This window comes from Oncorhynchus masou, chromosome 9 (genome assembly GCF_036934945.1).
Source record: "Oncorhynchus masou masou isolate Uvic2021 chromosome 9, UVic_Omas_1.1, whole genome shotgun sequence".
NCBI classification, from domain to species: Eukaryota; Metazoa; Chordata; class Actinopteri; order Salmoniformes; family Salmonidae; genus Oncorhynchus; species Oncorhynchus masou.
This window is the reverse complement of record NC_088220.1, coordinates 33,863,322-33,877,959: the sequence shown is the minus strand read 5'-3', so window position 1 is coordinate 33,877,959 and position 14,638 is coordinate 33,863,322. Positions and strand designations below refer to the sequence as shown.

At 41.6% G+C, this 14,638-nt stretch overlaps 1 protein-coding gene across 1 annotated transcript in view; it reads right to left on the bottom strand.

The window, feature by feature from the left end:
• The window catches only part of LOC135544995 (uncharacterized), a 14,975-nt gene extending 1,622 nt beyond the window's left edge, over window positions 1-13,353 (bottom strand). The window contains exons 1-2 of the mRNA XM_064972670.1: window positions 13,341-13,353; window positions 121-281 (exon numbers count right to left, since the gene is read on the bottom strand). Coding sequence (XP_064828742.1) covers window positions 121-281; window positions 13,341-13,353 — 174 coding nt within the window. The remainder of the gene's footprint in view (window positions 1-120; window positions 282-13,340) is intronic.
• Window positions 13,354-14,638: the final 1,285 nt, after the last annotated feature.

The window sequence follows — 14,638 nt, the reverse complement described above, 5'->3', positions numbered from 1 at the left end:
CAGAATGGAACCAGGCTTCTCAAATATGTGTTGAATTCAAACACTTGTGGAACGAAACATTGACATGCTCCAACATAAATATTCTTCAACACAGTATCTATATACAGTCACAGTGCTCACATAGGTGTCCTTTATCTCTCTCAGCTGATGCTCCAGATACTTGGTCAGCTCATACGTCCTCTCAATCGAAGTCCTCTCATTGGACAGGCTGAAGGAGGGGTCTGGGACCTGGACTGATGTCACAGCTGCAGCCAATAGCAAGACGTGCTGAATGTGATGGACTGGTGAAGAAACCAATCAGAGGATAAATTGAAACCACACAAGGTGTTGTATTCGTGTACTATCAATAGTCATGGAATTATATTATCACTGAGGAATTTAAATTGGCAGAATTTTTCCTTATTTGAATTTTTCCCAACTTGCTGTCGGCTGATGTGAGTCTATCAGCACTCTCCACATCACCTTGTTACCATGACAATAAAACTCAACTTCGATAAGAGCATCTTCAAAATATTTATGAGAATTTGAACATTTTTACAGTTTATTTCTTTGTCTCTATGGTGATAGCCTTGTCTGTTTAAATATTGGCAAATCTAAGTAATCTAACTGCCAATAACGCATTTCCGCTTCGATCTAATTTTAGAAATTCTGGCCGTCTAATGTTTTCTCTGGGCTCAAATAAATCACCATGACTAGCTCCATAGTGTTCACTACCACATCACCATGACTAGCTCCATAGTGTTCACTACCACATCACCATGACTAGCTCCATAGTGTTCACTACCACATCACCATGACTAGCTCCATAGTGTTCACTACCACATCACCATGACTAGCTCCATAGTGTTCACTACCACATCACCATGACTAGCTCCATTGTGTTCACTACCACTACTACATCACCATGACTAGATCCATAGTGTTCACTACCACATCACCATGACTAGCTCCATAGTGTTCACTACCAAATCACCATGACTAGCTCTATAGTGTTCACTACCACATCACCACGACTAGCTCCATTATGTTCACTACCACTACTACATCACCATGACTAGATCCATAGTGTTCACTACCACATCACCATGACTAGCTCCATAGTGTTCACTACCACATCACCATGACAAGCTCCATAGTGTTCACTACCACATCACCAGGACTAGCTCCACAGTGTTCACTACCACATCACCATGACTAGCTCCATAGTGTTCACTACCACATCACCATGACTAGCTCCATATTGTTCACTACCACATCACCAGGACTAGCTCCACAGTGTTCAATACCACATCACCATGACTAGCTCCATAGTGTTCACTACCACATCACCATGACTTGCTCCATAGTGTTCACTACCACATCACCATGACTAGCTCCATAGTGTTCACTACCACATCACCATGACTTGCTCCATAGTGTTCACTACCACATCACCATGACTAGCTCCATAGTGTTCACTACCACATCACCAGGACTAGCTCCACAGTGTTCACTACCACATCACCATGACTAGCTCCATAGTGTTCACTACCACATCACCATGACTTGCTCCATAGTGTTCACTACCACATCACCATGACTAGCTCCATAGTGTTCACTACCACATCACCATGACTTGCTCCATAGTGTTCACTACCACATCACCATGACTAGCTCCATAGTGTTCACTACCACATCACCAAGACTAGCTCCATAGTGTTCACTACCACTACTACATCACCATGACTAGCTCCATAGTGTTCACTACTACATCACCATGACTAGCTCCATAGTGTTCACTACCACATCACCATGACTAGCTCCATAGTGTTCACTACCACATCACCATGACTAGCTCCATAGTGTTCACTACCACATCACCATGACTAGCTCCATAGTGTTCACTACTACATCACCATGACTAGCTCCATAGTGTTCACTACCACATCACCATGACTAGCTCCATAGTGTGCACAACCACTACCACATCACCATGACTAGCCCCATAGTGTTCACTACCACATCACAATGACTAGCTCCATTGTGTTCACTACTACATCACCATGACTAGCTCCATAGTGTTGACTACTACATCACCATGACTAGCTCCATAGTGTTCACTACCACATCACCATGACTAGCTCCATAGTGTTGACTACTACATCACCATGACTAGCTCCATAGTGTTCACTACCACATCACCATGACTAGCTCCATAGTGTTCACTACCACATCACCATGACTAGCTCCATAGTGTTCACTACCACTACTACATCACCATGACTAGCTCCATAGTGTTCACTACCACTACCACATCACCATGACTAGCTCCATAGTGTTCACTACCACATCACCAGGACTAGCTCCATTGTGTTGACAACTACATCACCATGACTAGCTCCATAGTGTTCACTACTACATCACCATGACTAGCTCCATCGTGTTCTCTACTACATCACCATGACTAGCTCCATAGTGTTCACTACTACATCACCATGACTAGCTCCATAGTGTTCACTACCACTACCACATCACCATGACTAGCTCCATAGTGTTCACTACCACTACCACATCACCATGACTAGCTCCATAGTGTTCACTACCACATCACCATGACTAGCTCCATAGTGTTCACTACCACTACCACATCCCCATAGCATTTCTGCAATGTGCCTCCCTCCTCTCACGTATGACCAGCTTTGTGGCAGTCAAAACGGTAGCAGGTGGCAAACATTCTCTCTCTCTCTCCCTCAATTCAATTTCAATTCAAAGGGCTTTACTGGCGTGGGAAACATATGTTTACATCGCCAAAACCAGTGAAATAGATAATAAACCATAAAAATGTACAGTAAACATTACACTCACAAAAGTTCGATATACTCCTCACACACAATAACACTCACATGCACGCACACACGCTCATACAATTATGCACGGCATGCAGGTAGGAATGCACACACACACCCACAAGCACTCAAATCAGTGCAGAGATATTGAAGCATGTGGATTACTTTATTATTAGCATCACAGTCTCTAGTGAAAGTCTACACACCCCTTGCGCAGATCACATTTTGCTGCTTTATAAGGATACTCCGGGATTTGTGTGTGTGTGTGTGTGTGTGTGTGTGTGTGTGTGTGTGTGTGTGTGTGTGTGTGTGTGTGTGTGTGTGTGTGTGTGTGTGTGTGTGTGTGTGTATGTGTGTATGTGTGTGTATGAGGGGGAATCAGATTAACTTGTGGATACCACAAGCGCAATTGTTAGTAGTGCAATGACTGGAAGTCTATAGCCATAGATTTCCAGTCACTGTGCTAACGCTAGTTAGCATTTGCTTGCAAACTGTCTCGAACTTCCTTCTTGCTGGACACAGCGACAAAACAATGTTATCCACGAGTTCATCTGACTCTGGGGAAGTAGATAAAGGGCTTCAATCCAAAATCCTGAAGTATCCCTTTAAAATGAAATCTTAAAAGGGATTACGTTAGATGTTTTTCCTATCGATCTACACAACCTACTGCACATTTTCAAAGTGAAAGAAAAATGCTGTATGGTCGCGCTAATTGGATAGTCGGGATTTTCCTTCAGTGGCAGCTCTGTGGATGACCTCAAACTTTCTTTCACTTTGTTGGTTGTGTAGATCTGTAGGGGAAATCATCCAACGTCATCCCTTTTGAGACGTCGTTTTAACGGCAGCACAATGTGAAAACTGTGCAAGGGGTGTGTGGACTTTCACTGGGCACTGTATAAGTGTATTTGTGTGAGTGTGCGTTTGTCGTGAATGCATGCCTTTGTCTCTTATATTCCTTCATTTGCTTGTGTTTAGGTTTGGTGTTGTAAAAGTGTTTATGTGGTATGTGAGTGCTTGTCAATTTGCATTCGTATGCATATGTGCATGATTATGTGTTGTTTGTGTTTGATATACATCGGTGTGTGCGTGTGTGCTTAAAGTTAGTTGTGCGTGCCTGCTTATAGTGAGCGTGGACGTTAGAGCATGTGTGCGTGTATGTGCGTGTATGCATGTGTGTGTGATATGTGTGTCTTGGAAGCGACCAAGGGTGGCTAATGTGCGGACCCTTTTAAGGCCCTCTCTTCCAGCACCACACAGGGAAAATGGTGGCCAAATGATCTGTGTCAATGGCGGAGAGCTCAGTGCCTGTCCACTTCCCTGTCCCGTATAGCCACTGAGAGACAGAGTACATACAGAGACCCCTCTTCGTCTGTCTGTCTGTCTGTCTGCCCGCCCGCCCGCCCGCCCCCAGGACCTCCCACAAATTCTCATTGTATCCATTCTTCTCTCTCTTTCTCTCTCTTTCCATCTCTTTCTCCATCTTGTTGCCACACACCTCTCTTCCCTCTCTCTTATTCACTTTTGCCCATTGCTTTCCAATAACCTTTTCGTCCTCCCTATGCTCGTTCTCTTTTTGCATTCCTCCACCATGCATGTTTTCTTCATGGTCCCTGTCTCTCTCTGTCTTCCAGGCTGACAGGCAGACAGACAGCAAGGCATGGTTCTGTGTAATTATGGGTCTTAAACAAGCTGCTGTTCAACAGGTGTGAAATATGTTCTGTGCAGGATGTGTTCCCACATCCATCCCCCTCCTCCTCTCTCTGTATATCCAATCCATCTCTCTCTCTCTCCTTCTCCCTCGCTCTCACTCTCTCAACCCCTTCTCCCACTCTGTCTAATGTCTTTCTCAATCCTGCATGATCCCTCTTTGTTTCTCATTTCCTCTCTTCCTTTCTGTCCCTCTTCCCATCTATTTGTAGAAGGTCTCTGGGTTCTTGGTTCCCTGCCTTTCCTCTCCTTCACCTCCTTTTACTCCCCCCTCTCTTCCTTCTCCTCTCCGGGAAGTCTCTCATCAGTATGTAGTGTTCTCTCTCTCACTCTATCACTCCGTCTTTTCTCTCCCTCTTTCTTCCCTCCATTATGTTGCTCCCGTGGACACCATGTTCCTCCCAGAACTAGCTAAACATGTCAGGACCTAAAAGAGTCAACACCATTTTCCGCTACAGAAGAGACTTCCTAACGTCATCACTTTCCACATATTACTCCTGAACACGCCTTCTCACCTTTCATCTGAATGAATTGAACAGTTACACCCGAAACATGTCGACTCCTTTCAATCACAAAACCTCAACACCTGACACACCTTAATATTTCGAACCAAACTCAGCAGCTCACCAACTCTCCCTTGGAACTTGGACAGACCCAGTACAGACACAGGTAAAAACAACACTGCTAAAAACACCTCAACTCCTTCGTTTTTACTCTCAACTTTCTTTTACTCTGGATACCGAAACCAACTCTGAGACTACCCTTTCTACAGAAATGACCGAATCTAGGTAACTTCCAAACACACAACTAGTACACTTGACTTTGCATGTGTTTTACTGCTAAATGCAATGCAGCCTGGCCGAATGCCATTTTGATGCACAGGTGTCTTCTGTAGAATGAGAATTTCACTGTGGATGATAAGGGTTATGATAACCTACAGCCAAAGCCCTCAGTCTTCTGTAGAATGAGAATTTCACTGTGGATGATAAAGGTTATGATAACCTACAGCCAAAGCCCTCAGTCTTCTGTAGAATGAGAATTTCACTGTGGATGATAAAGGTTATGATAACCTACAGCCAAAGCCCTCAGTCTTCTGTAGAATGAGAATTTCACTGTGGATGATAAAGGTTATGATCACCTACAGCCAAAGCCCTCAGTCTTCTGTAGAATGAGAATTTCACTGTGGATGATAAAGGTTATGATCACCTACAGCCAAAGCCCTCAGTCTTCTGTAGAATGAGAATTTCACTGTGGATGATAAAGGTTATGATCACCTACAGCCAAAGCCCTCAGTCTTCTGTAGAATGAGAATTTTACTGTGGATGATAAAGGTTATGATAACCTACAGCCAAAGCCCTCAGTCTTCTGTTCAGGGAGCAGGGAGCAGTACCTGGCAGTAAGAACACTAGGAACACACTCCACAGGCCAGGGTGAAGCCAGAACATTCTCACAGAGGAAATTATATTACATTAACGCAGGATTCCTCATGATCTCTCTCTCTCTCTCTGTGTGTGTGTGTGTGTGTGTGTGTGTGTGTGTGTGTGTGTGTGTGTGTGTGTGTGTGTGTGTGTGTGTGTGTGTGTGTGTGTGTGTGTGTGTGTGTGTGTGTGTGTGTGTGTGTGTGTGTGTGTGTGCCTACACAGTTCTCCATTCTCTAAATCATGTTAGATTGATCTATCTTGATCTATCGTTTGATCGTGGATCTACATTTAAAACGTTGCACAATCTTATGGCTGCCAGCTGTAAGACAACGTTTATGGGACTTGATATGAAGTTAAGGGTTGAGGTTCCGCTCATGGTTTCAAGTCTGGGGTCGGTTGGGATTGAAGATTGGGGTTAGGGTTAGGGTTCAAAGTTTAAAGTCAGGGCACAGGGGCCAGTCTTCGTGGACTTGCAATCAGCTACATGTATGATGACTTTAGATCACATAGGACTGGATGGAAGGCTGTCCTGCGCTTGCTGGTTAGCATATTTACTGTCATCTGGCTAACATATACCAGACGGGCAGGGACCAAGGCACGGCGAAGCATGGGTCCATGCTATAATGGATTATTCACATCTCAGACATATTCAACAGGACTTTCTATATTCTGTTCTGTTCTATTCTGTTCTATTCTGCTATTTTCTATTCTGTTCTATTCTGTTCTGTTCTGTTCAATTCTATTCTGTTCTATTCTGTTCAATTCTTTTCTATTCTGTTCTGTTGTATTCTGTTCAATTCTGTTCTATTCTGTTACATTCTATTATGTTGTATTCTGTTCAATTCTGTTCTATTCTGTTCTATTCTGTTAAATTATATTATGTTCTATTCTGTTCAATTATTTTCTATTCTGTTCTATTCTATTCTGTTCAATTCTATTCTGTTCTGTTTTGTTCTATTCTATTCTGTTCAATTCTGTTCTATTCTGTTCTGTTCTATTTGGTTCTATTTGTTAAATTATATTCTGTATATTCTGTTCTGTTCTATTATGTTCTATTCTGTTCTATTCTGTTCTATCAGTCCTGAAATCCAGATTTAGTACCTGAGGAAAAGTCTATTTCACCATAAAATAATGTGGTTTTGTGCACGCACACACTCACATACACACACACTCACACTCACGCACTCACACACACACACACACAATGGTACCCTGGCTGGCTGGACAGTAACATGCGTATAGGCCGCAGGGAGGGAGGGGGAGGGGTAGCCAGGGTCAGGGTCGATGTTGTGTGCCTGCGTACAGTTAAGAGCACAGATTTATGTGCAGTCTGTACTTAATCAAACCTGCATTCCTTTGCTAACTCAACACACACACACACACATCACATATGCACACACATGGACACACGAACACACACACAAGGACCAATGCACCCATCTTTTGAAACCCATGAGCAGGGCCTTCAGAACGTAATCATACCATTTGATTTATTCCACAGTTAGTTGTGTTACAGCCTGAATCCAAAATGGATTCAACTGATTTGTGTCTCTCTCCCATCTACACACAGTACCCCATAATTGACACGGTGAAAACATGTTTTTAGAAATGTCAGCAAATGTATTGAAAAGAAAATACAGAGATATCTCATTTACATAAGTATTCACACCCCTTAGTCACTACATGTTAGAATTTTTGGCAGTGATTACAGCTGTGAGCCTTTTGGGGTAAGTCTCTAAGAGCTTTGCCACCTGGATTGTACAATATTTGCCTATTATTCTTTAAAATAATTATTTAAGCTCTGTCAAGTTGGTTGTTGATCATTGTTGGACAGCCATTTTCAAGTCTTGCCATAGATTTGAAATCAGATTTAAGTCAAAATTGTAACTCGGTCACTCAGGAACATTCACTGTCTTCTTGGTAAGCAACTACAGTGTAGATTTGGCCTTGTGTTTTAGTTATTGTCCTTAGTGTCTGGTGGAAAGCAGTCTGAACCAGGTATTCCTCTAGGATTTTGCCTGTGCTTAGCTCCATTCCATTTCTTTTTTCTTTTTGGTCCTTAACAAATACAAGCATATCCATAACATGATGCAGCCACCACTATGCTTAAAAATATAAGGAGCAGTACTCCTTAATGTGGTGTATTGGATTTGCCACAAACATAACACTTTGCAATCAGGACAAAAAGTGACTTGCTTTGCCACATTTTTTGCAGTTTTACTTCAGTGCCTTACTGCAAACAGGAAGTATGTTTGAAATATTTGCATTCTGTACAGGCTTCCTTCTTCTCACTTTGTCAATTAGGTTAGTATTGTAGAGTAACGACAACATTGTTGACCCATCCTCATTTTTCTCCTACCACAGCCATTAAACTATGTCACTGCTTCAAAGTCACCATTGGCCTCATGGTGAAATCCCTGAGGGGTTTCCTTCCTCTCTGGTGACTGAGTTAGGAAGGACGCCTGTATCTTTGTAGTGACTGGGTGTATTGATACACCATCCAAAGTGTAATTAATAACTTCACCATGCTCAGAGCGATATTCAATGTCTGCCTTTTTTTTTTACCCATCAGCCAATAGGTGCCCTCCTTTGCGAGGCATTGTAAAACCTCCCCGGTCTTTGTGGTTGAATCTCTGTTTGAAATTCTCTGCTCGACTGAGGGGCCTTACAGATAATTGTGTGTGTGGGGTACAGAGATGAGGTCGTCATTCAAAAGTCATATTAAACACTATTATGCTAAGCAACTTATTATGGGATTTGCTAAGCAGATGTTTACTCCTGAACTTATTTAAGCTTGCCATAGAAAACGGGTTGAATAATTATTGATGCGAGAGATTTCAGCATTTCATTTTGTATTAATTTGTAAGATAAAAAAACAAAACATAATTCCACTTGATGAGGTATTGTATGTAGCCCAGTGACAAAACAAATCTACATTTAATGCATTTAAAATTCAGACTGTAATACAACAAAATGTGGAAAAAGTCAAGGGATGTGGGGATTTTCTGAAGGCACTGTACATGTGCGTGGGCATATGCACACATTCACACACATATGTTGACTCACACACACACACACACACACACACACAAACACACACACACACACACACACACAAAACACACGCACACACACACACACACACACACACACACACACACACACACACACACACACACACACACACACACATACTCTCCCCATCTCTTATCCCTGGAGATATCTTCTTGGGGTTCATATTGAAAGTCTACTTGATCTACTTGGCATGGAATGCTCCCTGGATTGACAAAGAACATCAATGACAGAAAAACAAATGGGAAATAAAGAGAGGAATAAAATATACAATACTATTATTAGGTTTACAACAAAACCCTCGCAATTTATTGCTTCCAACAAATATTATTTCTCTCTTTTTCTCTCCATTTGTTTAGCAGGTTGACGTTTATTGTCATGAATCTTGCCCTGGAGGCAGACCTAAGCGATTTCTGATAGATGGGCCAGCTGCAAAGTTAAAATTGGCGAAATCGTACAAATTCATGAAAACTCAAATGAGCTATTTTAGTCTTAATTTAATGTTAGGGTTAGGCATTATGGACTCTGCAGAAATATGTATTTCATATTTATATATTCTTATTGGATTGTTGAATTTACAAATCAATTAGGTTGTTGCTGCCATGTTATGTGTTTGTCTTAGGTCGCTCTTTATGTAGTGTTGTGGTGTCTCTCTTGTCGTGATGTGTGTTTTGTCCTACATTTTTACTTTATTTTTATCCCAGCCCCCGTCCCCGCAAGAGGAGTTTTGCCTCTTGGTAGGCCGTCATTGTAAATAAACATTTGTTCGATGTTTTTTTTTTAAAGGGTCAGATCCTTAAGAGGTTTTAACTGACTTTCCTAGTTAAATAAAGTTTAAATAAAAATAAAATGAAAAATGTAAGGTGTTATACCATTAGTTACACTTGCAGATAGGGGGAGAATGCGAACGTCAATTCTTCCCTGTCTGATATTGATAAGCAAGCGGTAGGTGGCGTTTCTGAAACACTATATTCTATTTTCATATTTATAACATGTCCCAGTTGACTATGTACAGTACATGTCCTGATGTGCATATATAGGTGTACGCTACCTGTTAGATCTTTGGGGCATCCTTTGATGTGCTTTTGTATGTTCTTGCTGTCGGAGCGAGTTAGCTAGCAATTACTCAGTTGTAATGGTTGCATTAGCTCCCTGCTAATTCACAGTTATTTCCATTCTAACAGACGAATCTACAGCCATGAACATACTGTTGTCCTCCACATCTAGTGTGCTTCCTAGTGTCTATCATTAGAATAAACACCAATCAACTGGGACCGCTGGCTGGGTATTCCTTTATTTAAAAACTACGCAATAGATTTACGAAGTATGATCACATCTGTTACACCAGCTTGCGACAGATTTCTCTGGCAAGATGCATGACAATAAAAGCCAACCTGCATGTGTTTATTCCCTCTCTTATTCTCCTTCCCAGAGAAATCTGCCTTTAATTGTTCTTACTGTTGCTTGTATTACACTCTGTTCGTTCTCAGTTTTACATCCACCATTAACGATCAATATTAGCTTCCTCTATTTCTCTTTCTTTCCTTCCATGTTCACTTATTGGTCCCTCTCGTTCTTTCCTTCTTTGAACCCTCAAACCTCCCTCTTCTATTTCAGCTCTCCTTTCTTCTATACCTAATTGCCTTCCTCTCTTTCTTTCTCTAATTTGCTTCCCTCATCCCTTCCATCCACCTCTTTGCATTCTTCCTTCCTTTTTTCAGAGTTTCAGACGTTCAGACTTCGGTTTCTAATTTACCTCCCCCTGCTCCGCCTAACTCCCCACCCCCGGCTTACTCTTAAAAAATAAATAAGCAAAAAAAAAACATACAAGAGCCTTCCATTCAATTTATCCGGTCTGTCTCTGCTTTAGAAAATCAGAGAAGGGGAGAGGAGAGGAAGGAGGAGGGATGGGGGGGTCCTGAAGGAGACAGTGAGAGACAGACAGACATAAAGAGAGGGAGGTAGAGAGAAACAGAGAGGAAGAGAGGGAGCAAAGGGACTTGGATAAGAGAGAGTATGGGAAAGGCAGAGAGAGAGAGAGAGAGAGAGAGAGAGAGAGAGAGAGAGAGAGAGAGAAAGAAAGAAAGAAAGGAAAAAAGAAAGAGAGAGAGAGAGAGAGAGAGATGGAAGGGGCGCTTGGTGAAGTGAGGGGCCATGTTAATTTGGGAAAAATGTAAACAGCATGTGTAACTGTTCAAAGCGTGACCAACTCATTTTATATCATTCCCCCTCTCCCTCGCTCTTTCCCTCTCTCTCTTTCCCTCTGGGTGCTGCTAACTCCTGTCAATAGGGAATCTGTACTGCATTAACCCTGCAACACCACTTTCTCCTTCTCTTACTCAATCTCTTTCTTTCTCTCGCTCTCTATTTTTATCTCTCCCTCTCTCACACACAAAGAGTCAAGGATGGGGTTGAGTAAATGATGTTAAGGGTCAATCTCTCTCTATCTTTCATCCCTCTTTCCTTCTCTCTTTCTCTCTGCTTCCTCTTGTATTCCTCTGTCTCTCTGCTCTAGATCCAGGCGTGGGTTTGAGCCATTGAAAAGAGTGGATATGCTCTGGTGTCACAGCGCACGGACACAAACACTGTTATCTAAAGCCCCGACACTAATTGACCCTTACAGCCATAATATGAAGTGTGTGTGTGTCAGAGAGGGAAAAGGGGAGGGAGAGAAAGAGAGAGAGAGAGCGAGAGATGATCCATTTCACTTGCTTTGGCAATATAAATATGTTTCCCATGCCAATAAAGACCTTTAAATTGGAATTGAAAGAGAGAGAGAGAGAGAGAGAGAGAGCAAGAGAGAGAGGGAAGGAAAGAGGGATGAAAGAGAGAGAGAGAGAAGGAAAGAGAGATGAAAGAGAGAGAGAGAGAAGGAAAGAGGGATGAAAGAGAGAGAGAGAGAGAGGTCAAAGGCAATATGTTTTGTTTTTTGAAGTTGTGGTTTATATTCTTTGTTTGCTCAAAGTATCTGAGACAACTTGAGTTTGTTTCAAGTGCAATAGTTATATAAGTGATATTGAATGAGTTGTATGGGGGGTAAGTTATTTTAACCACTCTTTATTGAAGACCACCTGAAAGTGTGGGAGGTGTGAGGGAGGGAGGGAGGGAGGGAGGGAGGGAGGGAGGGAGGGAGGGAGGGAGGGAGGGAGGGAGAGAGAGAGAGAGAGAGAGAGAGAGAGAGAGAGAGAGAGAGAGAAAGAAAGAGAGAAAGAGAGAGGGTGGGATCTTCTTCAGCCTACTATTCTTTTGTTTTAATGCTTATAGCATCATTTCGGCACACAATGTTTCACCTCCCTTTCCATTTCCCCCTTTCACAGACATGGAACAGCAGCCGCACAAGCTGTCCCAAGAGGCAGGTGTGTGTGTGTGTGTGTTCTCACACCCTGACTAACGTGAATCATGTACTTTCTCATATCAGTGACAGCTAACTAGACAAGGGCTTTAGCTGCCCCTGACCCCTCTCAACCCAAGCCATTTTTTACAATGAAGGAAACTTTCCATTCACTCACGCACACACACACCCACACGCACACACACACATACACACACTAGAACTCATTTCTACAAGCTTGTAAAAACTTACATTCAGATCAAATTGCCTCCTTAATATCCTACACTGTAACTTCCATTTTAAATAGTACAAGGATGTTTTCTAAGCGAAAATTGTATATGTTTTGATAAAGATATGTCACGTCTATAAAAGGGGCCCTTTTTTATCACATTTTATCTCAGTATTTGTTCAATTTTTTATCAAAATGTACAATGTGCCATTATAGAATTTCTTTGGAGGTCATTGTATTTTGTTTGTGATTTTCTGCAGACAAACGTTAATATAATATACTATAATGATTCTGTATTCTCATATAAATGTGTTATAAGTATTTGTTGTCTTGTGAATATGTGAATATGCTTATGTTATTACACATTTCTATATTAGAAGAGGGATTTCTACACTTATCTAAAAATATTCACGATTCATATCTATTAAAATTGAATTAGAAGTTTGAGAAAAGTGGTGCAGGAAACGAAGTGCAAATTCCCCTTGGTCATCGTGTTATTATTATCCAAAATATACAACTAACTGGGAACCTCAACTGTGAATAATCAAAAAATGATCAAATAACAGAAATGCCACTGGTATGCTTTGTAAAATATTAATTTGTGAAAGCCATCGGTTCAGGATATTCAAATATTAAATATGCAATATTAATAACCATTAATATAATAATAATCATTATAATAAATAAATACACATTTTTATAATAATGTTATTGTGGAAGATAATTTACACGTGATCATTTTTACTGGGACTTACCTTCAAAATGCATTTTTAATTTTCGCAATATCCTTTATTTCCTTTCGGCGCACTGATTAAATCAGCAAGACTTTCTCCAAAGGCTACTGGAGTAATTGCGTAATGATGAATTCGTATATCTTATGTTGATTTAAACTTTTCAAAACGTTTCTCCATAAACTAACATTTTTCCTTGATTAGTCTAACTTGAAGTGCCTTCTCTTGAAAAAAAAACATCTTCTGAATCCTATGTCCATGAAATGTCCATGGAACTTTACACCTTCTCTAATTAAACGTTTGTGAATTGATCAAAAACATCGCTAACGCCGAATTCTACCGGTGGGTCGCTGTTTATTAAAGCCGAGGGGTGCGCACCAAATCCGCCTGGCTGACTTTGACGGTCCGCAGACTTGACGGGTGTGTGGTCTGTGTGACAGACTGACTGACGGCGGAGGGTTTTTGTAAGGAGGGCGAAAGTTTTTCTGTCCCCCTCCTTTCCCCCTCCCATCCTTTTCCTCCTTTCTTTAGTTATTCTCCTGGTGATTCACCAAGTTGACGCATCGGCTAAACTTGAAGGAGTCGTTGGAAGCAAGAGACTCGAACTTGTCACAACTAATTTCTATCTCTGTGATTCTTCCTTTTCATCAAACATATTGTTATTTCATTCGTTCCATGCTTCATCAGGATATTTGTACAAGTTAGCCTATGTCAATGGCACATAGGCTTACCTCAGCGAATTAAAACAGTCTATTTGAATTGAAGTTGAGTGAATGGCCTCTATGAATAGAGCCTGATGCGTTTGTATGTGTGTGGTCATTGTGTATTTAGGTGTGCGTGTGTTAGCCTATGTGAATGTTTGCCTGCTCCACTCCTAACTTTCTCCTTTGTGTTACATTCATTCAATTGGCATTAGCTTTATTGACAGTTAGATTAGTCTGATCTCCTTCTCTCACCTCCACCTGTCAGTCAACATGTGCCATTGTGTACCCATAGTGTGGTTTGCGTTTGATGTGTGTGTGCGTGTGTGTGTGTGTGTGCGTGTGTGTGTGTGTATGTGAGAGAGAGAGAGAGAGAGAGAGAGAGAGAGAGAGAGGGGGGGGAGAACGAATTGAGAGAGAGAGAGAGAGAGAGAGAGAGAGAGAGGGGGGGGAGAACGAATTGAGAGAGAGAGAGAGAGAGAGAGAGAGAGAGAGAGAGAGAGAGAGAGAGAGAGAGAGAGAGAGAGAGAGAGAGAGAGAGAGAGATAGGCTATGAGGTGGAAACTGAGCTGCACTTCCTGACCTCATGCCAATTGTATGACCATATTAGAGACACATATA